This window comes from Dreissena polymorpha, chromosome 6, assembly GCF_020536995.1.
Source record: "Dreissena polymorpha isolate Duluth1 chromosome 6, UMN_Dpol_1.0, whole genome shotgun sequence".
NCBI lineage: Eukaryota > Metazoa > Mollusca > Bivalvia > Myida > Dreissenidae > Dreissena > Dreissena polymorpha.
This window is the reverse complement of record NC_068360.1, coordinates 5,375,961-5,403,587: the sequence shown is the minus strand read 5'-3', so window position 1 is coordinate 5,403,587 and position 27,627 is coordinate 5,375,961. Positions and strand designations below refer to the sequence as shown.

The 27,627-nt window shown below is 34.0% G+C and overlaps 2 protein-coding genes and 1 long non-coding RNA gene across 4 annotated transcripts in view; 2 read left to right on the top strand and 1 right to left on the bottom strand.

Moving 5' to 3' along the window:
• LOC127836179 (integral membrane protein GPR180-like) overlaps positions 1 to 8,974 on the bottom strand; it is a 30,679-nt gene extending 21,705 nt beyond the window's left edge. Inside the window, exons 1-2 of the mRNA XM_052362662.1 lie at positions 8,709 to 8,974; positions 1,914 to 1,941 (exon numbers count right to left, since the gene is read on the bottom strand). The gene's annotated coding sequence lies outside the window, so the exon portion shown is untranslated. The remainder of the gene's footprint in view (positions 1 to 1,913; positions 1,942 to 8,708) is intronic.
• On the top strand, positions 68 to 27,334 carry LOC127836178 (uncharacterized). 2 transcript variants are annotated; one of them, XM_052362659.1, is made up of 7 exons: positions 68 to 750; positions 6,395 to 6,570; positions 7,321 to 7,501; positions 8,754 to 8,945; positions 9,199 to 9,348; positions 23,178 to 23,343; positions 25,823 to 27,334. In XM_052362659.1, the coding sequence occupies exons 1-7, from the start codon at positions 88 to 90 to the stop codon at positions 25,888 to 25,890; spliced, it is 1,596 nt and encodes a 531-aa protein (XP_052218619.1). In that variant the 5' UTR covers positions 68 to 87; the 3' UTR covers positions 25,891 to 27,334. The 2 variants fall into 2 exon arrangements, with proteins under 2 accessions (XP_052218619.1, XP_052218620.1); XM_052362660.1 differs by lacking the exon at positions 9,199 to 9,348 and having other exon boundaries at positions 25,823 to 27,333.
• On the top strand, positions 11,178 to 13,754 carry LOC127836186 (uncharacterized). Its single transcript, XR_008028642.1, has 5 exons — positions 11,178 to 11,708; positions 12,162 to 12,238; positions 12,434 to 12,530; positions 13,136 to 13,217; positions 13,504 to 13,754. It is a non-coding gene; the product is annotated as an uncharacterized LOC127836186 (long non-coding RNA).
• Positions 27,335 to 27,627: the final 293 nt, after the last annotated feature.

Here is a 27,627-nt window from a genome sequence, read left to right as displayed (position 1 = left end):
CTTTTCTTTATTTGTATGTGTTTACTTTACGACATTCAAATTGAGAAAAGTTACTCCCCTTTGTTACAACTCGTCCAATATACGACAATGAAGAAAGTGCCTGAGAATTGTTTCCTTTGTGAAAATAAAAGAGTTTTTAGTTTAACCGGAAAAAAGGAATCGTATTATAATAAAAAAATTTCTTATTTATTAGGTCATCCATTTATGGATTTTGTAACAGCAAATAAAGAGGCACAAATTGAACTAGGTGTTTGTAGAGCGTGTGACGGGAAAATTCAATCTGCTTATGAAATTGTTCAAAAACTTGAGCTTGTTTTGAGTGATGGCATACAATTACCAGACTCGACTCGAGTTAAGCGTGGCATAGTCTCGCCCACAACCCCCAAAGTATCTGCAACTGTGAAGCATAGTAAACATTCTCCTAGTCAAACAACTGCAAGGCGCTCACTTGTTGACACGGCCAGACCCGGTACTTCTATTTGTAAGGACTCTCCAGAAGTAGTTGAAGTACCGGTAAGTGGTGGTCATGCTGTACTCAAAAGTGATCATGACTGTAAGGACACAGCCATTGGATCAGATCATGACTACACAACAGTTTTTAGTAACACTGCTATTAAACCACAAGACAGTCATGCAATTCTTACAAACACTGCTGTGGACATTATCAAGCAGCATTTGCATGATATAAGTGGGAGCACTGGAAATTGTGGAATAGTGGACGAAATAGTTGATATTGTCGCCAATAATAAGGTTTGTACTGATAATAATTTGCTTCATCATTTATAATTTGTACCATTTTATCTGATAAATAAATATGTTATAAATTGAGCTTAATGTTGTGTATTTTCCAAATAAAATCAAATAAATTTTATTTTGAGTCGGCAAGACAATAACAAATAACATAAGCTGTGAAGCTTTTGAACCCACTATACAACAAATGTAAACAGTAAAACAAGAGTAAAGAAGCTAGTTAAAAGAAAGACAATTACTAGGGTATTAAAATACAAATACATAATTATAAGAAATACAGATACACAAACAGTCGATACAATTTAAGGCATACAACACATATTAAACTACGGTAGACATATTCCTTACTTTCCTGCTGGTATTGCACTAGGAGGGGCAATTTAAGGCATGATATTATCATCATCGTGGCACGCACGGGGTAAAATATGTTTAAAACAAACAAATCAATGTAAGGATGTAGATTAGCTGGACCAGCAGCAGAGTCAGTGCAAGAAGTTATTTATAATGACCAGGTAGTAATAAAGCATCGATGGAAACCAAAGGCAATATAAAGCAAAAATAAACGTACATTTGCAACCACAAATAAAACAATATGAGAGTTTAAAAGCTGTGTAGGAAGCTGCTGATCTATTCCTGTGGATAGGACTAAAAACTGCAATAAGAGAAAAGGAAATAAAAAACTGAACACAAAAAAAAACACAAAAGTGCGACCGGATAAAACTTATCTAAGAACGAATATCATCTCAAATCAGATTTGAGGTGAACTGATCAGCAGCTTTCTCACAATAAAACTAGTAACATAGCGAAAAGCAACACAACTATGAGCAACACAACTATGAGCAGGCACAGGCAAACTAATATATTAAAGCAACATAAAGTACAAAAGCAAAAATAAAATACAAAAGCAGAAATAAGGACAGCACAAGCAGCCTAAGAACAAAACAAAGGAAGCAGTGTGGCATGCCGCTCCAGATCTGTGTGCCAGCTATGCGAGCCTATGTGACATTGCATGCTGAGCATTTACATTCTTTACCATTCCAGTGCACAATTAAGCTCTTAAATTGATTAAAATTGCTCGCTTTTCTGAAGCTTTCTGGAAAGGAATTCCACAGAACTGGAGCCGCATACCGGAAACTGCTACTACCGTACTTTGATGACTTAACCTGGGGAATCTCTAATAAGTTGGTGTACCTGAAATGGTAACAAGAGTCACGTTTAAACACTAAGTCATTTAAAACAGGTGGTGCCATGTTATTTATAATTTTGAAAGTTTCAAGTGCCATAGATCTGATTCTTCTGATATACAGGCTAGGTAGATTTGCTTTACTAAGTAATTGATCATATGAACTACAATAATCATCATATACAAAACGGAGTGCTCTTTCCTGTATTTTTTCAATTTTATCTGTATTACTTTTACCGCAGAAATGCCAAGTTAAAGGGCAAAAACTAAAATTTGATAAAATAAATTAATGAAAAATGGTCAGTCTACTTAAGCGACAGAGGTTTTTCCCTATTCTCTTCAAGATATTAAGTTGCTGAGCTGCATTACTGCATATACTACTAATATGAATATTAAAATTTAAGTTGGAGTCCAGGTTTATACCAAGGAGTTTGACTACATCATCACATTTTATGTTAGCATTTCTTATATCAAAAGAGGGATTTCTTGAAGAAGTTCTTTTTCCTACAGCGATTGCTTGAAACTTGTCGAGATTGGCTTGCATACAATTAAAAGTAAACCAGTCTATTAGAATATTGCTCTCTTCTTGTAGAACATTTACTAACTCATCAAAATTTGAGGTACAGTACGATAATGTGTTGTCGTCAGCATAGTTATAGAGTGTACCCTTATGAATGAAGTAAAATATATCATTTATAAAGACATTAAATAGGAGAGGACCGAGTATAGAGCCCTGTGGCACGCCCTTGATAATGTGTGCCCATGAACTTACTGAGCTGCCACTTGGAAGTGTTGAATATTGAAAGTTTTTAAACATCCTGGAATGCAGTATTGGAACTTTGTGGCAAACCCTTAACAAAAGTCCTCAGGATTTATGAGATCATGATTTAAAATGAATAAAAAATTAGTATTGGATAGGGATGAACTTTATCATGTGAGGCTTAATATTCATTCCACTCATGGCATTAAATCAAAGCTACTTATCCAATAATGCTGGTATTAAAAATGTAAGTTACATGTATGAAAATGAATACAAATTCTTTCAGTATTATTGTATTAAGTATTATTTTGTTTTGTTTCAAAGTCACTGGGCATATTGTTATGCCCCCGGTAGGGTGGCATATAGCAGTTGAACTGTCCGTCAGTCAGTATGTCAGTCTGTCCGGCCGTCCGAAAAAAAAACTTTAACATTGGCCATTACTTTTTAAATATTGAAGATAGCAGCTTGATATTTGGCATGCATGTGTATCTCATGGAGCTGCACATTTTGAGTGGTAAAATTTCAAGGTGAACATCAGCCTTCCAGGTCTAGGGATTGAAAAAACAAATCCAAGGGAAGTAATAAGCTTTAAATGGACATAATTATCTGACCTGCCAATTTTTTTTTTTAAATAAATCAAAGTGGCGCAGTAGGCGGCATTGTGTTTCTGACAAACAAATCGTGGTAAAAGGTCAAAGTCAAGGTCATCCTTCAAGGTCTAAGGTAAAAAATACAAATCAAAGGGAAGTAATAAGCTTTAAAGGGAGATAATTATACAATATTGAACATAGCAACTTGATATTTGGCATGCATGTGTATCTCATGGAGCTGCACATTGAGTGGTGAATCTACAGTCACGGTAGTGGCTTTTAATTATTTGCTACTTAAAATAGAGAGTGGCTTTTAATTATTTGCTACTAAAAATAGAGATTTGTTAGAGACAATTATTTTCAAGGGAAGTAATTTATATAATTATAAATCTCATATTATATATTTCCTTACCAAGAATTTAACTTCTTTTCACAGTTACTGTACAGATTTTTTATTTTGATTATTTATAACTCAAATGAATGATTTGTCAAAGGTGTTTTTTAAATGATATAATTATCATTTCTTTACTGTACTAATTTGTGAATGGTAAGGTTCATTACATACCTCTGGACTTATGTCTATAGGTACATGATGAACTCTGGCTATGATCTCTTTGACAAACCACAAGCATTGGTTGTCAGTGATGTCTGACTTGATCATTTTGACTGTCTACAGACACCCCCCCCCCTGGTTGGATTGGACAAAATCCAAGGGAAGTAATAAGCTTTAAAGGGAGATGATTTCTATACTTGCCAAATGATAAATAGAAATTTTATTTCAAAGCGGCGCAATAGGGGGCATTGTGTTTCTGATGAACACATCTCTTGTTTTTTTATTTTGTTTTAAATTAAGGTACATGTAGAATGAAAACATGGGCTTAAAATAGCAGTAGGACAATGCTATTTTTATGCCCCCGGTAGGATGGCATATAGCAGTTGAACTATCTGTCAGTCTGTGCGTCTGTCCGAAAACTTTAACATTGCCCATAACTTTTGCCATATTGAAGATAGCAACTTGATATTTGGCATGCATGCGTTCATGTGTAATAATTCAGGGCTTTCCTTAGACCTCCAATCTCAAGAGTCAATGACTCTTGGGACCAAATTTTCAAGAGTCAAAATCAAATTTGTATGAGTCATAATAATAACGCAGGAAAGTCAATGATCTTTTGTACTTAAAGCGAATTACTGAGATATATATATATATATATATATATATATATATAAAGCAACAAATTTACAAATATCTAAACATTTATTTCTTAATATATTCCAGTCAATGAAAGAGATAATGCAAACATACATTGTGACCAACATTGTGAAAAATACACTCGCACTTGTAGTGACATACATGTAATATATATCAGGGGTGTCAATTGTCCCAAATTCGAAATACGGAAAATTAAGCAGAGATTCAGAGACCGTAGGATAAAGGGAATAGAGGGCAAAGCCCCTCCAGCCCTTGCTTATTGTTATTCTTTATTTTCTTTCTATGTGCAATTTCTTGCGAGTACAATGCAAAATTTTATCAATCAGACCATCCGTAACACCGCATGTGTATTTGTCATTCTATAAAAAATGTTATAAAGACCGTTGGAAATAAATTAAAATCGACGAACCATACCGTATCCGAAATCGGGTAGAGATACGTCGTTTGCGAATGAAATAAAATATGTGTTTTGTTTGTCTGCAGAAAATGAAAGCCAGTAATAAGTAACCTAGCAAATACGCAATTAATATATAATTCGGTTGACATATTGTTTTAAGTATGATATTGCAGTGCTTTACTTTGCTAATAGATAATTTATAGTTGGCGGACAACTATAGCAATGTTCGTAGAATGGTACGGTTTTGGGAAAGTAGCGAAGATGTTTTAAAACAAAACAAAAAGATGTTTCGTCAGTTACTTCTCATGTCAGTGCCAGCCGTTTACCATCAAAATACCTCCTTAAACTAACTAATTGGATTTCCTATCATCTCAAAATCGACCCTGGACGGCTCAAATCCGGATTTAATTATTTCATGTGCCATCTTTACTGAGGACGTGCGACAAACACGCCGATTTTCTATGCCGTCTCAAATGGTCAACTATTACACCTATGTTGTAATCAATTAGCAGATGCAGCATCCAAATTTGTCACTTTGCCACACGGTCAGTTATACCAGTTCTATGGTTATTATTAGCAACTCTGATGCAAAGCGTGTAAATTTAGTTTGTAGACAGTACATATGCCAGCATAACTTTCGCGCGTCTTTGAACAAAGCAAACATGGAATAAAACAGGGTTGGGTACACTGTATTCAGCATTGGAAATACATTCTGACATATTGTGGAAGTATTTCTCAAAATATTGTGGATAGGGATGTTATAATTATATATTGGATATTATTAAAACTGACGCGGGTGAGTCCATTCTGTTTTGGTGGGTTGAATACATGTCGTTTCTGCAAACAGCTGATAACAAACGCTCAGATAAATAATGGAACGTTGATACACGCGTCATCGAACCAGCAGTGTTTTAATTGGTCATTATTAGATTTCTCAATGGGCAAAATTCCGCCTACTGGGCGGACTTGTGCTTCAAACGGGCGATATAGGTTAGCGTCTACCAAAAGATACTCCGCCCCAAGCCAATTATCGATTACTCTTAATAACTTTTGATCTCTTTGACGCAAGTCGGTACATTCCCCTGGGTCAAATGTGACGCATGACGTAATTTTCTCAAGAGTCAAACTAGGGTATTCTTTAATTTTCAAGCGTCAAAACCCGGGAGCTCGGGTCAAAGGAAAGCCCTGTGTATCTTATGGAGCTGCACATTTTGAGTGGTGAAAGGTCAAGGTCATAGGTCAAATATATTGCTTCAAAGCAGCACAGTAGGGGGCATTGTGATTCTGAAAAACACATCTCTTGTTACAAATGATTTGAACTGGTGTTAATTCCTCAAAGGAAAGGTAAAATAATCCCTGATAATTTGTACATATTCTTTCAAGTACCAGCTATGAAATAAAGCAGATAATTGTTCCTGTTCCACAACAAAAGCTTTTCTGTAAAATTTACAGAGTACATGTAAATAAAACTGTTTTTGTTACTTTGCCTTTTGGTTTTATGTAGACATTATCAAAACGAGTTCAAGCAAGATTCTTGGAACAGATCAACAATGTCTGTGGAGGACTAGCATCAAGAGATGCTGCATTAAACAGCATTCTTTTGAAAAAGAAAAGTGTTTCACAGTTGCTGCAAAATGGTGAAAACATTATTCCAGAAATATTACAGGAAATATCAGAAAGGTATAAAAGACTTACCTTTTAGTATACTTTATATAATAAGCAATCTATAAAAATAAAAATAGGATAAACTTTAAAGTTTGTTCCCTGAGCACTTTTCCAGTGTATAGAACTATAGTAAAATTTGTATTAATTAAAATTAAAAGCACACTTTTCTTCATCAGTTTTAAGTCAACCCTTCTTTTGCTTAGGAAATTTTCATTCAACAAAGTGGATTCGGTTCTCATAATTTAAACATTAAACTTAAAAATAATATCTTGATAGAGTGTAAATGCTGTTGATAGGCCTCTTTAAAAAGGTTTTTACTTCTATATTGCAAAGTCCCCCATGATGTTTGTTAACATTACACTATACACATGTATTTTGTAAGTTTTTGATAAGAAAGAACGCTTATCCACTTTCTCTTATTGAGTCATCATTTCCACTTTTGTGTGATGAATACAGACACAAATTATTTTTATTTTTCAATTTATTTCTCTGTCAGAAGACAGTGAATTGATTTATTATTGCTTCCTGTTTCTTTTTTCCTTTTATATGTTTTGTTTTAAAAAGAGCAAAGTAACGCGCAGTCTGTTCAGGTTTTATGCTGTTTGCTGCTCATCAGTATCTAAAAGTTGAAAATGAAGCCTTAAAAACTTATATCTAGTAAGAAAAGGCTTTTATTTAATTTAACTTTCTAAGGAACTACAAATGTGTCAAAATATGTATCTAAGGGGTAAAGGGTTAATTGACATGCATGCTGTTATCTTTTAGCCTTCCGTTTGTCCTTGACCTGTTCTGCACGATGGCAATAGCGGGCAATACCCCATCAGCCAATAAGATTGCCCCAATTGTGTCTGCCTATGCCATCCTCATGAATGCCAGGAATGAGAAGTTGTCAGCGTGGCACAGACTCACAACAGTTGTATCCATTAAAGGGCACTTGGATGACGCAGTAAGCTTAGTATTTTTTATGCCCCCGAAGGAGGGCATATAGTGATTGCACTGTCCGTCTGTCTGTCAGTCCGTCCGTCTGTCCGTCACACTTTGCGTTTAGATTTCGAAAAATGCTCATAACTTCTGTCCCTTGAGATATAACCTTCATATTTGGTATGCATGTTTATATGGACAAGGCCTTTCCATACACACAAAAATTTTGACCTCTGTGACCTTGACCTTAAATTTAGGGTCCCCGTTTAGGTTTAGAAAAATGCTCATAACTTCTATCAAAGCGTTTATAGGGGGCATATGTCATCCTATGGTGACAGCTCTTGTTTCCATTCAAATTCGGGTCCGGTAGGGAAACACATTCGGAATGATTTTTTCCCAAATAGGACCCTAAAAATTTCCAATTTAAAGTTTCCACACAAAAAAACATAAAAAAAATATGTTTAAACATTTAATTAATAAACAATCCAGTGCTACAAGTTGAACCTAAGTAAATATATAATATTGAAATCACGTTTAGTATACATTTTAAAGTATTTTTAGCAAAAAATTATCAACAACACTAGTTTCCCAATTTTAGTTAAAACAATGCTATTTTTCGCAATACTAAGAGACCCAGCGCCATTCCTAAAATAGTGGGAAAAAACACACTTAAGCTCTAGTGTTGGCAAAAGCAATTTTTTAAAGACAAGGAGTTATTTTGGGGTTAAATACCGGGTAAGCATACACTAATTTTAAAGAATGAAAGCTGGTGGAAATGTATAATTATATGGGGCCTCATTGCAGCTACGATAATATAGGAAACGGTGGCCCTAGTCTGGTCCCACTAAAGGAATATGACCCTTGAAGTTAGGAACTAAATTTGTTGTTTACGTATTATGAAAACGTAGTCCAAATTATGTTTTAATGCAAATTCTGACCAAAATAGTGCTATTCAAACTTAACAGGACTTCTTTTATATATTTTCAAAACAATCTGAATTCAAAATTCTTTTGGAAATTTCAGAACATGATATGGGAAATGGTATGTTTTGCCATTTGGAACCTTACTCAATAATGGCTATTACTGTTATTATCTGTTATTGAAAGCATTGTTTATCATAGTCATATTTATCACTTTCTTGTGCATAAACCAATTAGAATTCTTAGGGTTTAAGATGAAAACAAAATGAACACTTAAAGTCATAAAGTGTGTTCTGTAAAAAGAAATCTTACCCAGTCCTAAATATGTTGATCATTTCAACATTTGACTATGTGCAGGCACTAACACTATTCAACCGCATGGGACTTACAATGTCGTCATCATCCAAACTGCGGCTACTGGGTGAGGCTGGGGATATGCTGGAACACACCATGAACAGTACTAGAAGAAAAAAACTACTCGAAATCACGAGTGACAGAGATGTGAGACCAGGACATCAGGCAATGGACAGACACAACAAGGGCAGCAGGGTACGTAATGTTTGAGCTACAATTACACCCCTTTCTTGTGTCAGTCTAGCTTAATAAGAATTTCAAGGCTGTGTTGTAGTGGATATGGTGTCCACCTTGCGACTGGGAGGTCACGGGGAAGCGTTTGTTTTTTAGATCTCCCCCAGACACAACAAGTACTGGTCTAAAACTACCCAGGAAACAGACTCGAGCTTTTCAAATAATGATGCAATGGAACAAACATATATGGGTTTAAAGTCTCATTGTATTGTAGTATTGCTGTACTGTTTTGAACTCTTCGACCTGCTCTCGACCTATATCCTGGAGGTACTGGGACAGGTTACTAGCTGGTCTTGCATGTATTATCCTCTTCACACTCGGGAGATCAAACCTCATGCGGCTGATGATTCCAGCAACAGATGATGTAAGAACAAATCTTACTCTGGAAATTTGAATGTGTAATCCTTCAACTGTTGTTTTAAAAACAACATTATCTTGTCTTGAAAACATAACTGCATATCAATATGTTGTTACATCACCACATCCAAACAAATGCTTCAGATATGCTGCTGCCTGGCATATAAAGAACAAATGCGTAAACAGGAGTGAAAGTGAATAATCGTTGGGGTCTTTCTTAAGGTCATCACATTCTCCAAAATATTTGGCAGCTCCTTCATCAGAATGGTAGTTCATGTATGATATTAATGGGATACCATTAAACACTGCAGGAAGAGTCTTCAGTTTTTGAAAGGCTGTCCTGAATTCTTTTCCCCTAATGAGAAAAGAAGAATTTAACCACAAAAGTGACATTCTTTTAACTTTAAATAAAACATATATTTTTCATTTTTAGAACCATAAATATCGGTATTTATTGAAAAGGAATAGAAAGTATTTCTATCGCATAGACCAACCATAGCTAGTCTTTAATCTAGACCACAAGGTCACAGACACATGACAGGAAAACATTTCTGATGTCCTAATGGAGCAAGATAAACATCACTATTATCAACACTTGTACCAGTAGTATTCATTTTATTCCCGTCCTCCCTCACTCTCTCTCATTGTTTTATTTCAATTAATTTTCCACAAGTTTTTTGCATGTATAAATTTTATAAAACAACAGAAAACAACTGATTATTGTAGTCTAGCCAGTGTAATTTTTATTAGGAGGTTTATATGTGTATGGCGTTGGACCAACAAATTTGGTACTCTTAGACACATACAACAACATTTATTTCAGCAATTTAAAGCTTACAATAATTATAAAGCTTCTAGCATAAAATAGTGGATATATAGCACAAAGCAGAAGATGTTGTTTATTGACTTCTACCCCATCATTCATTATCAATTGAAGCTATTGTACATCACCTTTCAGGTTTTTTATAATGACCGTTAAATACATGTATGATGTGTCACCGGATACACATTTATACTTAGATATTATTATATTAAAATAATCTTAAATAAAACAATAATTAATTCTTGAGACAAAACTGTGTGTCCACAAAATTTGAACTGACAATGAAATAAAATAATAATTTGCAAATCATTATGGATTTTGCTACTTTATTATGTTATCAACCTTTTATAGGGACATAAATTGACTGTCAAACTTAGCTAGTCATTGTATTCAATATATCCATCATTAACACCTTTCATCAATTATAATCAAAAGCAACCTTCAACAAACAAACCGACAAACATAAACCGCTGTTATCAATTTATTAAAGAAAATGTGTAATTAAAAATAGGCCGAATATGCCTGGTCAATACTGTAATTGGGCCGAATATGTTTGGGGCCGAATCGACCTGATTATTTTGACTGGGCCGAAAAAGCTTGGGCCCGAAAAAGCCTGCTACCCGCTGCGCGGAGTTTATTGTTTGATATTTAACCAGTTGATACGAAATTGGTATCGCCATATCATAACTAAAACTTACTAAAAATATGTAAATAATAGTGTACAGCACTAAATGTAACAGCATATTTGACCTTAATTGATCTTATTTTACATTTGAATTGAACAAAGTTACTTCCCTTTGTTACAAGTTCGACATGACAACTATTGATTGAGATAACAACCAACATTTATTGACGAAACTTGTTGCGAATATTTGAAATGGTTGGCCAAGAAACTGGATGGCTTTCAACGCGAAATAAAATAAAGGTAATTGTCAATTCCCAAGTCGTACATGAAGATCTTGTTCCAGATTGAGAAACAAGAATAATTGGTGGCCGATATGGTATCTGTAGCAACAACCACGCACCTGCTATGCAAATTATTGCGCAATCGGTGTTCAGGCAAAAAGTTGACCGAAAAATGTGGGGTGTTTTTAACGCTTCACTACGAGCATGAAAGAAGTAATCCAAATGAAAAATTTGCATATGTGGGAGGAGATATGTCCAAATAAGCAGTATCTGACCTTGCCATGACCGGAAAATAAAAAATCATTGCTCAAAAGTGAAAGTAAAAAATTCGAAGGCCAATATTTTGCAGAAAGAAGGCAGATTCACTTGAAATTTAGCTTTTAATAAATCAATTATTGTGTTTTTTAATAAATTCTAACCATTTGAATCAGGTATATGCGCGTGAAATAATATATATTTATTTATTTCCAACACCACTATTCCTGTGCAGTAGAGTTACTCCCCTTTACGCGGAATTATTACATTGTTGTTACGGTGAATTCGGGAGCGATCTTTTGAGCAGTTTTACGGATATCGGTACGATAAACACAGTATTTGTTTGGCAGGAAGAGAAATCGTCTCATCTGGTATCGATGCAGGTATGAATTCACTTAAATCACCTAAATTATTGTGTTAATTATGTCAAAGAAAATCTGTTCCAGATCGTACCCGCGCCATGTCGTACCGGACTTGTCTTCATTTGTAACAAATGTAAAATGTAACTTCTGTGATTGATCATAATCATAAACTTAAAAGCTAAGTTACGTTATTAGTTTTAAGTTGATTATACATTTAGGGAGCATTATAATTCACACACCATCTCATTATTAGTTTTGTTAACGTGTTAAAACTGCTATAATTAATTTCAGTTCTAATTTCATTTACATGATTAATATACAAAAAATAAATGGATATTATTATATATAAAGGTTAGGTTCTAGAATTAACCTTTGCAAAATTGAGGATGCATTGCTAAGACTCGGTTATTATGTGTCGCAGGTTTTGTGCATAACGGTATTGAAATTCTATTTTATTTACTTTTTATTTTATAGAGAACATGACTGACAAAGATCTATTGGACAGTGATTATGATGGGATTTCACAAATACATGAGCACAGTTACATTGTGGTAAGTAACATTTTAAGCAGTTGCATGTTGAAGACATTGAATTTGATGGTTAACAATTATATCCTAAATTTAAACTTAATTATTTAATAATACAGAATATACACATGCCCCTACTGTAAGAAATAATATTATTGTTGAAAATGTACTTTGTAAGTATGATGACAAAAATATGTATGTGTCTGTTCATTTGCATAGATATCGGACTCTTGACGAGACACAACCACCTTCACCTTTTGGTTGACAGGAATATTCCAGTGAAAGATCAGTTGTTTAACAGCCTTTTCGACAAACAGTATGTGTGACTGCATCTTATTATTAATTATTATATTACTATTAAAATTAAATTGGAAATTACTTCAGTTGGCAAAGGAATTCCAGTTATTTCATCATATGGCGCTACATTAAAAAGATGACTTAAATGGATGAAATATTAAATGCCCTTACAATTGGCTAATTTTGATTTCAGCATGATTTTTTAGCAAACTTTGAAAAAAGAAACATTGAATCAGTAAAAGCTTGTAGAAAACATTTGCGGTTAAATGTTCTGTTCTTTCAGTTTGTCAGTATCACTTAATTAATATTTGCATGCAGTGCACTATTATATTTCAGCATCTTTGGAGTTCCTTTCATGAAGAAAACAAGCTCTTAATTAATGTATCGACAATGATTTACTAAATCCAAGAAGTTGTTTAAAGATATTGAGCTGTTACATACATTCGCCTATTATGAGTTCGAAACTTCTTACAGTAATTATTATAATATTTTTTTAATTATTTTATTATATGTTTATCTTTTTTTGAATAGGTGTGTGTTAAACTATTCTAACAAATAGTGTTTCTGTTTCATCTTACAAAAGTATATAAGATTTAATTTAGCAATGCATTGTCGATCTTTCAGAATTCCTGGTGCTGCCATTCCTAATCAACCGACATATCAGAATTTTGGATAAGAATTCAGATTACTGGCTGCATATTCAACCGTAAGTGTTTTTCCTGTTCAATTTAACTGCTAGTTCATAAATAAAATTTTGTTTAAGAGAAATAATATTACTTAGAAAATGTTCTTAAATACCAGGTTGTATCACATTTGTATTGGGTGGGCAGTTGTACATGTTTTGGATAATGTTTTTTTTTTAAATACTAACCAAATAAGTTTTTGTTTTTTCAACATTTATTCTTGTTTTGTTGTACATTATTTCAACTGTGATATTGAATCACATGCACATTTGCAATTTAGAAAAATCAACTTTTTATTGTCTATTTCAGGAATTTTTGGGTCCTGGGTTGGTGGGGGGGTAACGTGTTTCAGACCAGAATCCTGCCGGACCATCCACTTGCAAGGACATCTAACATAGCTGAAATGTATCTGTAATGAATTATTGAAAGTTTGGATAAAAAATGTGTTCTTAAATCATTATTTTAAACAAATTATACACCCAGGTTGACTATTTTGAAAAAATGAAAAATGACAATTTTGACACATGGGATTTTTCAATGTTTCCGCATTCACTAACATTACTATAGACAATGTAAGATAGAAAAACCATACATATTTGGAAATGGTTTACTAATATCTATCAGAAAATGTATAATTTTACTGGGTTTATGTCAATTTTCAAAATCAGTGGTTATTGCTAGTATCTGAAATGGTAGTCCTACTTTTGTGCTTTGAGCTTTTATGAGTAGATCTACAGGGTGCTGGAGGATTCGGTAAATAACAAGTTCGGTAAATTGGATTTATATAGCAAATGCCGCGGAGGTTTCGGTAAATTGTTTTTTTATAGAGGTGGTATACCTACAATGAGGTGTCAATGACACCTATTATTGGCTTACAATAACATCATTTAAAAACGAATTCTTTTAAGAAATTGTAGGTACCAAACCAAAAAATGTAGATTGTATTTAAAATGTAACTCTATTGAAAGTAAATTTACGATTTAAATAACTCAATACTATTTTTTTTAATAATTGGTGCTTTTATTTAAATAACATAATAGTAATAATAAATGATGATTTAAGACGGAATCAATGTAAGATCTTCAATTAAGTTTAATGCTATTGAAAAGGTTCTTGTAAAATATTGTAGACATGATTTATTAAAAAAACATAACACACAAAAAACATAAACAATTTATGAAATAATTAGTTTGATATTGATTTCAGTTTAAATATAAAGCACAATAGTATTTTAGACCACAGAAAAGCACTCAATTTCTCAATACACTGTAACTCCAATATAACGCGCTCCGTTATAACGCTGAATCCAATATAACGCGGAGGATGCTTGGATCCCATTTTTTCTCCAACCTCCCATTTGATTTCTGATTCAAATCCGTATTATGCAAACAATGGCGGCAATCACATGTTGATTGCTTTATTCAACCGTCCGTTGAACCAATTATAATCGCCTCGAGGTTAAACAACACCGACAGCTAATTGGTGTTATTCTGTTGTGTAATGTCAATAAAGGTGTGAAAAACTCGCGTGTCAGTGTTTATTACATGTATTCCTCATCAGAGCGGTTCAATGCGCTAATTTCCATAAGTTAAGTGCAAGCGGGATAGTTATACAATTAAAGTAATTCAAAACGATTGAAACATTCTTACTTTGATATGGTTGCAGTTTGACTATATTAAATGAGCGGCTGTGAAATACAGTACACTCCACGCGTTTTCCCCAATTTCCCTCCATACTCCGCGGTGATTGACCTGGAGGGAGATTAAGAAAATCCCGCCAGACGCGGCGTTTGCATGATTTTGGATGCGGTGGTTAACGATCGGCAAAACTGATAAGCCGACGCGGCGGCCCTCGACGTTGGCAACGCCGGGGAAACTCCGCGTTTTACGAGATAACGATCAATTTAATTTTGTTTGACTTCCTGATTTTCAAATAAAATTACATTTATTACAAGTACATACATGTACATGTAGTATAATATTTACAATTAAAAAAAACAACCAAGATAGATCGATCCCGACGTGGGTGTAGAAGTAGTTGTTGTTGTATAGAAATTTGTTGATTAACAACAAACAAAACGTCGTCTTTTAACTAATAATTACCAATTAATATAAACACAGTTTGCAACATTGTTTTTATTTTGATAATTTAATCCAAAGTTTTCATGTTAGCAGGTGATTTTCTATACTGAACATGTAAACAAATGACCAAGGACCCTAAAAATCTCGCAAATCTGTGTGAATTGACAGTTTGACGTAATCAAAGAAAAGCCGCTTCCTGTCTAAAGGCATAACTTACTCAAGTAAACACGTTCAACGAATGCATAAGGAATGGTTTTAATTGTCGGAACAAAGTCAATTCTCTGCTCGCTATTGCATTTATTTTCTCTTTGAAGTTAGGTTATTCCATTGATTGTCAAAAGAAGGTGTTACATGTAACTATTGAGTTGATAGTTGCATTTAATATTCACAGTTGTATTCTTGTTGCGTCAACATTCAAAACAATGTTTACCAGTAATTATGGACCAAATCGGCAGTGACATTCACACATGTTAATCCCTTTTGTCAAAACACCGCAGACAGCAGTCTACACAATAGGTCAGTAGACAAGCTTTGCGTGTTTTCATAACGTCAAACACTTAAAATACAGTTCCGCCCAGATGTCTTCTTTAATCAATTTACAGTACAATTACTGTTAAAATAATTACTCTACTAAAATACCGTAACGATAAAGATTTGGCGTGTATGATTTGAAATTATTTTGGAGGAAATATCAACTTAGTCGCGATATAATTTTGTTAAAAAATACCAAAGAAACTTTTAACCGAAATCAACAAAATTCAATGTTCTCTGCGCTATAAAGTTTGTATCAAAAAAATCAATGCACGCACGCTTTGCAAGAGTATACCTTGTACATTGCAGCATAATTTTCGCGCGCTTTTGTCGGGAAATATACATGATGACTGTATATTGGAAGCATTTGTAAACGTCGTGTTAACAATAAAAATCGTAGTGTGTTTCGGATTACTAATTATTATTCTCATTTGGAAATTTTACGGAACATTTATTCTTGTCTTATATGTGTTATGATTTAAATATTAATTTGTCAAATGTCTTATTAGCCGGATTTTTTTCGAAAAAATCTCGGCTTATAGATTGATGTTGTCGGGCGGGCGGGGGGCGGGCGGGCGGGCGGGCGGGCGGGGTGGCGGCGTGCTCGAAAATGTTAAAGTTCTTATTTCATGGTATAACTTTGGTATGCTTGGACCTAGAGTCTTCAAACTTGACATGAAGGTTGGCCAGGATTAACAGATGACCACTGGTCATTTCAAGGTCATTCATTTGAAGGTCAAGGTCACTGTGACCTTCAATATAAAAAATGTTAAAGTTGTTATAACTTTGGTATGCTTGGACCTAGAGTCTTGAAACTTGACATGAAGGTTGGCCATAACTAGTTAGTAACCACTGGTCATTTCAAGGTCATTCATTTGAAGGTCAAGGTCACTGTGACCTTGAATGTAAAAATGTTAAAGTTCTTATTTCATGGTATAACTTTGGTATGCTTGGACCTAGAGTCTTCAAACTTGACATGAAGGTTGGCCAGGATTAACAGATGACCACTGGTCATTTCAAGGTCATTCATTTGAAGGTGAAGGTCACTGTGACCTTCAATATAAAAATGTTAAAGTTGTTATAACTTTGGTATGCTTGGACCTAGAGTCTTGAAACTTGACATGAAGGTTGGCCAGAACTAGTAAGTAACCACTGGACATTTCAAGGTCATTCATTTGAAGGTCAAGGTCACTGTGACCTTGAATGTAAAAATGTTAAAGTTGTTATAACTTTGGTATGCTTGGACCTAGAGTCTTGAAACTTGACATGAAGGTTGGCCAGAACTAGTAAGTAACCACTGGACATTTCAAGGTCATTCATTTGAAGGTCAAGGTCACTGTGACCTTGAATGTAAAAATGTTAAAGTTGTTATAACTTTGGTATGCTTGGACCTAGAGTCTTGAAACTTGACATGAAGGTTGGCCAGAACTAGTAAGTAACCACTGGACATTTCAAGGTCATTCATTTGAAGGTCAAGGTCACTGTGACCTTGAATGTAAAAATGTTAAAGTTCTTATTTCATGTTATAACTTTGGTATGCTTGTACCTAGAGTCTTCAAACTTGAAATAAAGATTGGCCAGTACTAGAAGATGACCACTGGTCATTTCAATGTCATTCATTTGAAGGTAAAGGTCACTGTGACCTTAAATGTTAAAATGTTAAAATTGTTATAACTTTGGTATGCTTGGACATAGAGTCTTCAAACTTGACATGAAGGTTTGCAAGCACACTTAGATGACCACTGGTCATTTCAAGGTCATTCATTCTAAGGTCAAGGTCACTGTGACCTTGAATGTAAAAATGGACTGAAGGCTACCCCGCCAAGTGAAACCACAGACTATCATTCAAGCTTGGATCATATTTATGTGTCCAATCTATCTGCTAGAACTGGTGTGATAGAAACCTTTTGGAGTGATCATAAGGCTGTCTGGATTTCTGTGTAGGTATGTGAAAGCAAAACAATAAATAGTATTATTTCATCTAAGTTTATTTTCTTACATTTGATAATGAAATTGATGGAAACTTCAAACAATATGTTACTAATTTGCTAATAAAAAAATTGAGATCAAACTTTCCTAATTGTCAATTCAAGTTCATATTTGTGACCTTAAATGTTATTGTTGTTCATGTATATGCATGCATTCAAAACATAGCACAAGGTTTGCTCATGCCTTGAAAAGTACTTACATTTCATTTTGACCTTTGAACAATATTTCAGTAATTTAAGTATTGCATTGACAAAAACACGAAAGGTACTTTCCTGTCATTTAAATCAAAAATCCGGCTTCAATGCGGTCATCTCCGACCGCGGAACTCTTGTATTCATTCATATTGTAGACGTACCTGTGAATTAAAAACATAATTTTTATACGTATTAATTTTCTATACCATTTTCTTTTTTATTCATGTACTACAGTATTTAAACAATTTATTAAAACAATGTTTTTATTTTTTGGCATGCCCAGTAGCACACTGCTAACGCGGCGTTGCGCGGCGGTCACTGATAGGAACGGAAATTGTCTGCATTTACCGACTAGGCTAAAGTAATACATGCCGCGGGAATTAGCGAACGCGGCGTAACGCCGAGCGTTTTATCGAGTTCACCTCGCTGTCTCAACGCCGCGTGAACACTCACTAGCAGAAAAAAACCCGCGGAGGGAGCGCGTTTTTTGGGGAAAACGCGTGGAGTGTACTGTATATTGCCTACTGTATAAAACAACTTTTTCTGTCATTTCATTATCATTCTAGTATTATGTCATTTAATCTTTCAGTTCGTGTATAAGAAATTAAATAATGCAGACGATTTATTTACATGGGAACGCAGTGTACCGGTAATTGTTAACAGAGTTTGACTTTCATTTTCGCGCGGTATCAGAAAGTCCCCGGGAAACACGTTTTTTGCATGCGTATGACGCAATAAAACAATTTTTGTACATGAGTCGTATTGCATTCAATCTAAATTTAAAGTTGCTCGTCCAATGAAAGCTCTGCCCCATAATGCACTGTACTCTTAACACTTCTGAAAATGGCATATATGCGTACGGTTGTGTCTACAAATTTCTTAAACATATGATATATCGTCATTAATATTCAAGATTATTATTTTTTAAGTGATGTTGCAATTATATTGCATTATCGGATAAATGTGCACATAAGAAAAGCGGTATGTATACTGTTATCGATACGATTCGGTTTATATGCATGTGTTTGCGTCAACACAGCATGGCAATATACATGACCTATATCATAGGCTATTCTATACCTGTTTTTTTTTTATAGCGCCCTGCAGTAAATGAGCTCAAAACCTATAACGCGGATCCGTTATAACGCTGTTTCGCGGCTTGGACCCCATTGACCGCGCTATATTGGAGTTACAGTGTATACATGAGGTAATTTGCCAACATAATGAATATGTTGCCCAGCTCTTGCCACGTGGAGGCCACCTCTTGTAAGAGCCAAATGTTGAATTTCATATTACATATTACAATACACCATCAGCGGCCGAGCACAGAATACTGCGCTTGGCCGCTACAAAAATTGTGGATTGCTTCAAATTAAAGGTCACATTCCGAATGCGCTTAATATATAACAATGTTTTATTATTTTTTTCAGGTTGAGAAAAATACAAGAAAAAAACAATATATAACATATAATACATGGACGTAATTTATAAAAAGAAATATAATGATACACGTTATGTTTTTTAATAGTGCGCGTGCCATTGAACTTTGAGTTAAGCGAAGAGATGCGAACTAAATTACACATAATTAAAAACCGATAAAAATGACATCTAACATAACGCCAGCAGACCCGAATGAATACACTGTGTATTAGCAACCTGCTGTGGTGATCACTATCTTATCAGCTAAATACACAGGCACCTGGCTACTGTATTAATTGGAACAATGGGATTTACGGCAATGTAAACTTTTGTATTAAAAAGTGTGTGTGGATGTCAGAGTTTATTTAAAGGTCTTTTTTTTCATAAAATTTTATTTACGAGTCTTCACGACTACCTTATGTGCTGACCTGCTTGTAGGAAAAAGAAGCGAAAAATTTATTCATATAAGAAACAAATATGTTTGATAGAAATTATTATTATTTTTATCTGATCTGATACACTTTTATTAAAGTTTTTCCAATTAATTGTATAAAAACATATATAATAACAAAAAAATCAGGACCTAAAGATAAACATTTAATATATAAATTACCTCCCTTGATTAGAATATTACTGGTAATAGGTTGCAAGCCTGGGTAAATAATATTAACACTTTGCAAACATCTCTAAATTGATAACATCAACTCCGTACATTTTAATCAGATAATTTAATTAGTGCCAAACAACTCAATTAGTGTACACGCTTATCGACTAAAGGTGCAATAATCCCTATTTATACCAATTTACCGAAACCTCCGCGGCATTTACTATATAAATCAAATTTACCGAACTTGTTACTTACGAAACCTCCATAACTCGATCTACATATGTACAGCTCAAAGTTCTTAAACGTTAATATAAAACTTTTAAAAATTCCCATATAGATAAAAAGATGTCCCATTGTTGTGTATAAAATCAAGATCAATCAATCTAATACCTTGTAACAAACACAATACCTTTTACCATCAACATCAATTCATGTGTCTTTTGTGGAAAAATGCTCAAAATAGAAACTTATTAAAAAAACATTGTCAAACAGAAAGTGAAAGTTTTAAATTGATCTTTCAATCCCATGGACAACATGTTTCACATTGATTAGCGACATGATCTATCTTTTGGAGGAGTTGATATATCACATTTTAATTTCGTATTTCAAACATCTATTTTTAACATATTTTCAAATTCGGAACACAAATTGCATTGTTTAATTTTAAATATTACCCATTTTATAAACTGCTGACATGTTTGAAACTTGTATTCATATAATTATTCTGCAAGCACACCAGATCACGTACTAGTTAGCGAGCATTTGTCGGACAAAATATAGGGTTTTGATTTAATAACTTTCAAATTAAAACGAAATATTTTATAAAAAATACTGAAATATCCTGGGTCCTTTATCTACAAGCGAATGTAAACAAAACATTTTTTGATGTGCACATGCGTATGTACGAGGGCTGTATATGGGGTCATTAAAGGGAGGTAGTTTTCCACTTTACAGAAGTATTTACCAGACATTTATATAAATTGAGCATTTTGAAACAAACAAAAGTTGAAATGAAACTTTTCTTAATATTAACATTAAAATGACGTAAATACATTAATTTGATAGTGAAATATGTCGCTTTCTGAGTGTGTAAATAGATTAATAATTTGTTTCCAACATCAGTTCGAACAAATATCTATAAATAAGCATGTTTATTTATAGATATTTGTGGAAAGAAGAATATTATTTTTCAAGGGAGTAAATCCAAACAGTGAATTTATAATTTTAAATGAGATTTGTTTCTATTATATATAATTGTTTACTTAGTACACTGTGTGAGCAATTCAGATAAATGTATATAGAAAATTGTGTGTAATTTGAATGAAAAAAATATATAATTTAAAAAATGTGTGCGTGTCAAACAAAGAAGGTTTGGTAAAATACGAGAGTTTGTAATACAAGTATTGAGACCTGTTCATATACAGTACAAGCATGAAAATCACAAGCACACAGTTCGTGTTTCAGTAAGGGATTTCTCTTGAGCATGCGCGTGCTATTAATATCCCCCGCCAGGAGGTCGCATTACATACCGAGGAAATTTGAAAACATCACAATTGTTTAAAGGGGCCTTTTCACAGATTTTTGCATATTTTGAAGTTTGTCATTAAATGCTTTATATTAATAAATGTAAACATTGGATCTTAAAAGCTCCAGTAAAAAATCAAGAATAAAATTAAAACAAGGAAAAAAAAGTAGCGGGTACCAGGGCTCGAACCAGTGACCCCCGGAGTCCTGGAGTTAGTCTGAAGTAAAATACGCATTAGCCCTCTCGGCTATTCTGCCGAGTATACACAGAATAAGTATTTAATACCTTATATAAGCAATCTTCGTAGTTTCGTAAATTTAAACGACAACAACAGAACTCACCAAATTATTCAATCGTTTCGCGTTGCAACGCTTTATAATTTTTAGGTTTTCAAATCGTCAAAAGATACATATAATGGCTATATTGGACTATGGTAAATGTTCAGTAATACTGTTTCCTCACAAATTGTGAATCTGAAACAACTTTTTTCAATTTTGTCAATTTACCAAACCGTGAAAAGATCCCTTTAACTTTAATACAAGCATTTCATGACTTTTTTGCTGTCAACTTCAGGAAAACAAACATCTGTAAGTATCTAACGAAGCAAATGCGTTGCAGCGTTACAATACACGAAATAAATAGAACGTCAGGTAAATACTGCTGTCCGACAAATACTTGCTAACCAGTAAGTTGTTTTAATTTGAGCCTAAGAGACATATTTGTGATATTTTTGTGTTACTTTCTGCCAGAAAACATTGTATGTGGCTCATATTAACAAATAAAGTCACCGCTGGATTTCAAGCGGCAAGTTAACATGAAAAAAGCCTTAAGGAGTTGCAACTCCTAGTGACCAGGAGGGAGACGGATTATATCTGAAATGGTTGCACAATACCAGGTTAATATTTTAAATAGCAAAATACCCGGTGAATATTTAATAAGTGGTCAATCTGAACCATAATTAGATTATAATTTATTCATGATAATAACCTGCATAACATTTGACCAAATAATTAATGCACAAGAACAAGTAATACATAAATCTTGAAAATAAATGTGTGCGCATAAGGCAATGTTCTTATCAAATCACATTGATTAATCAACTGGTAAATTAAAATTTAGATTGAATGCGAAGCAGGCAAAAGAAGGCACTTTTTTGTAAACAATTGTAAAATAAGAGAATTTTGAAACAGTCTGAAAATTACTGAAAATCAACTTTTAAACAATAAAAAAACAAATATTAACATGAACTTTGAAAAATCAAATTTTAAATAAGTACTGATTATTTACTATAAGGATTTTTGTGTGAGAGAATTTGGTCAAAATATGCCCATTTAAAATTGGGAACAGGTCAACAGGTCCAATACGAGCCCTGTGATAGCAGCAGAACAATGACTGGTATGACATGCCTTACAATGAAGATTGCAAATTTTGCCCAGCTTGTCCCAAAACGTACACTGTCAAATGTACAATCTGCTGAAAATGCCCTAAATTCATCTTGAAAAAAAAGTCTTTTTGTGCCAATTATATTTAAGCCAATCTCTCCAAGGATTGTAAAGTAATGGATTTCATTTCGTAAAAGCATAGTGCAAGATGCAAAATGGTTTATATTATTAAAGTATTTACCAATATCCTTTTAGATTGAGCCCAAGAAAAGAATCAAGCGTCAGGCAGCCATAGGTCGACCCCGCGCCACGTCTGTGTCTGGAACACCGTATCAGATGACACAAAACTCCCCCCCTCCAAAACAGCTGTTCACTGCCACCAGACAGTCATCTCTGACACAGTTTTTTCATGCTGGTGAAGGTAATGGTCTTAATTATTTTGTGCATTTAATGAGCAATATTTTTATATCCAAGGAATGCAAAATATACAGTGTCTTAGTATTAACAGTGCACACGGTGCTGCATAAAGGGATAGTGGAAAGTTAAACAAGCTTATTGACTACTTTACATTCATTAGTTTAAAACAGTATAGAATATTATTTTGTAATTAACAGATTTTCAGCAACATATTACCTTTTGCCATTGAAAGTTTACAGAACTAAATTTATCTTAAAAATATATTATCTGGCTGTTAAGCTCTAGTTTTTTTCTAGTAACACTTGTTAAGCTCACCTGGTGTGCTTTTCTGTTCACTTTTTGTCTGTTAAGTGTCGTCCCTCATCAAGATATACCTTGTGAAAACTCTACAACCCCATTTATTGCTGAATCTTAATCAACTTTGTTCAGAACATTTTCCCAATGCTATTGCTTTGCAAATATTGGTTGATGGGTCAGTCGGTGCACTTAGATCACTTTGACCATTCGTTTCCATGTGACATCTAGGGAAACTTTTTAACCTATAACTTGGTATGATCATTACTTAGGAGGAAAGAAGGGCTTGTAACTTGAAAAAATGAATATGATAGTCATTTAAAGAAGTTATTTGAAGTGCTGATAATACCTTTGAAAATATCCTTTAAGCAGATTTTCAATTTGAGAAAACATCATCTGGACATAACTCACTGCCTGGATAATTGCAATGATGACGGTACTAACAGCTGTGAATGCTTAAAGCATTTCATCTTGTTTAACCCTTTTCCCCATAAGGAGAGAAGTGAAAATTGCTTTTGCAACCAGCAAAAAAAACAGAACAGCCTGCGAGTTACTCACAGTCTGTTCAGGTTTTATGCTGTTTGCTGCTCATCAGTATCCAACGGTTTGAATAAAGCCTATACAACTTGAATCCAGTAAGAAGAGAATTGAATTAAATGTAACTTTCTAAGGGACCACAAATGCGTCAATATACGTATCTAAGTGGTAAAGATGTTGTTTATCAAACATAGCCAGTTTCATAAGCCATATACATGGTTGTTATTTTTATTGCTTGCTTATTTCTGCAGGTGGGACATTTGAATTTCATTAGTTGTAGGTCGGTGGGTAACATGTTTTAAAAATATCTCTTGTTTACAACAAATGTTTACCATGTGAAAAAGGCATGTCACACGCAAGTTAACCCTTACCACTTAGATGCGTATTTTGACTCGTTTTTAGTCCCATAGAAAGTTAAATTTAAATAAAGACCTTTCTTACTAGATTCAATTTTTAAAGGCTTCATTTCCAACCCTTAACTACTGAAGAGCAGCAAACAGCATCAAACCCGAACAGACTGCAAGTCACTTGCAGGCTGTTCTGGTTTTATGCTGTTTGCATATAGCCATTTCCACTTTGCTTCTGAGTGGAAAACAGTTAATTGACTGATAGGCAAAGGTAACATAGAAGAATACAGGTCAAAGGTCACACTGAAGAGTGAAGAATAAAGGTCAAAGGTCACACTGAAGAATAAAGGTCAGACATGTGCATGGTGCAGCTTTTGTAAGAATTGCAAACAACTTTTACAATTTTCTCAACATACGACTGATTGGCATCCTGCTAGTAAGTCATTTTTATGGTTGTGACCTCATAGTTGTTTTGTGTCACATAATGTCATTAGCAAGCCTCCCTCAGAAAATGCTGCACCTGTAACTACCCCTTTCCCACTCAGAAGCAATGTAAAAATGGCTATGTGCAAACCCAGAAGAAAACAGAATAGCCTGCGATTTTCTCGCAGTCTGTTCAGATTGTATGCTGTTTGCTTCTAATCTCATTGGTATCTACGGGTTGGAAATGAAGCCTTTAAAACTTGAATCTAGTGAGAAAGGTTTTTAATTATAAATAACTTCCTGAGGGACAACAAATGTGTCAAAATATGTATCTAAGTGGTAAAGGGTTAAAAGAGCATTTCATGTAATGAAAAAAGCAAAAACAATAGAGAGTAAAGTCTATCATATAGATACCCTGTATATAGTATTAGTGTGTGCTTATCATGAATGTTAATAGCCAAGCTTAATATTCAACATTCCAGTGTTGTTTTTTTCATTCAAAATAGGGTCCGGTAACCGGACCCATTCCCTATGGGAAAAGTATATATTTTTCCCTAATTGGAGCTAAAAATTCCCAATGGAAGGTTTCCAAAAAAAAATTAGTTTGGTCTCAATATTTTGTTTCTCTCCCATCAATATAAGTTGAACCTTAGTAAATATAATACTTGACACACTTGTATCTTCAAGTTTGAAGCATTTTTTAGCAAAACAATAACAACACTAATTTCCCAAATTTCCCAAATTTAGTCAAAACGCTGCGAATTTTCCCAATCAAAACGGACCCGGCCAAATTCCCAAAACAGTGGAAAAAAACACTGCTGATTCTGATAAATTCTTTTAAGACAAGTCCGCATTAATTTAAATGACTGCTTTATATTTCAGATTCTGCAACTGAATATTTTGACCAGAAAGCAGCTGAAATTTCAAGCAACCATCGTGCAATAAAATAGTGTCAAAGTATCATTCAGGTTGAGTCACATTGGGGTGTGTCTAGCGATGAATTACACCGGACCTCATATTTAAAACAAATCCAAAACAGATTGTCTCCTGAATTGGTGGACGTTGAACAATTACGGTCATCTTGTTCTGATGAATATGGTTCCGATTATGTTTCTAAAAGTGGTGTGGCCAAACGAAAGTGTTCAGATAATGTAACTAAAATATCTGTAGGTAAGGATTTTCCATCTAATAAAGGTGATGCTGTAAACAGAGAGAAATATGTCAAACGAAAGAGGAATTTATTAGAATGTTCAGATGAAGGTACCAGATATTTTGAAGCAAACAGTTTTGATGGAAATGGATTAAAGTATGATGTCTCCTGCAACAATGCTTTTTGCCATCCACATATTGACAAGAGAGTGAAAATGGATATGAAGGTTGCTGAGTGCCATGGTTTTACTGAGAATTCTGACATCCAAATTAAAGAAGAATTTAATGACACTGAACTGAATTCATCAGAGTTTTCCAATGTCAATGCTATCGTTGAGCAGCATGGTAATGACAATAGTTGTTTAGAAATAAGCAAAACTGAATTTTTTGGAAGTGATTTCAATGACAAAAATAATGCTAGCTTAGAAAACAACCCAGAGACAATAGCTGCTGTTGAAAGTGGTGGTACAGTTATGCAATCTCTGGAGTTAAACACTGAATATTGTTCAGTGATGTTGCCATCAGTGTATGTTGAAGACACCGAGAGTTTGGATCTGAACTCAGAGCTGACACTTAACACCCAGACTGGAGATAAAATTGATCCATCTTTTGAAGAGGCTGGCTCCAATGCTGAATTGACGCAATCTCAGCTGCTTCTGTGAATCTTGACTCAATAAACCTTAAACCTTTCCCCATCAGAAGCAAGGTGAAAATGGCTATATGCAACCACCCTAAAACCAGAACAGCCTGCGAGGAACTCGCAGTCTGTTCAGGTTTTATGCTGCTTATCAGTATCAAAGGGTTGGAAATGAAGCCTTTAAAACTTGATTCTAGTAAAGAAGATTTTAAACTTAATTAGTTTTTATTAGTGACTGCAAACCCATTAAAGTGTGTTGATAAGGGTAAAGGGTTAAGCTATTCAACATTTGTAAATATAAAGAATATTGGACCCTTTAAGTTAATACTGTAAATTGCATTTTAGAACAGGTTCAATGCATCTAAATAATGGTGAATCTGTCTTTATGACTGTCAACATATTTTGAAATTTCAGAGAATTTGGAATGTGACCATGAATCGAATATTTATATTCATGTCTTTTATTTAATATGTTTTTTATCTAATCTGCCTGGTCGCAGCAGATTTTGAAAGTTTATCTCATATTCATAATGTTTGGAAGTTTCAAAGGCATAGCTCGCATACAAATCATGTATTGAAAAATTGAAGCAATAATACATGTAAAAATGTGAATTTTTATTCTTCTTTCAATACTGTTTAACATGCAGAATCATTCAGTTGAGGTATTATGTACATTAAGACTTACATTTATCTTTTGCAATCTCCATAACTGCAATTTACAAGTTCTTAGACTTGCATGACTCTTCTGTTTGAAGTCCTAGAAATTCCATAAAAGCACGTTTAGAAGAAAGCGAACTTCAATGACTGCAATTTTTGTAGTGATAGAACTTCTATGGCTGCAATTTCGAAGTTGAAGAACTTCCTTGCATGCAATTTTGGATATCTTTAAACTTCCATGACCG

Bases quoted from the DNA above. Each gene is read 5' to 3' on its own strand.
- LOC127836178 (XM_052362659.1), top strand. From the start codon at position 88: ATGAAGAAAGTGCCTGAGAATTGTTTCCTTTGTGAAAATAAAAGAGTT. The intron at 8,946-9,198 runs GTACGTAATGTT...ATTGTATTGTAG, and splicing joins GACACAACAAGGGCAGCAGG to TATTGCTGTACTGTTTTGAA. The intron at 9,349-23,177 runs GTAAGAACAAAT...ATATCCTTTTAG, and splicing joins TGATTCCAGCAACAGATGAT to ATTGAGCCCAAGAAAAGAAT.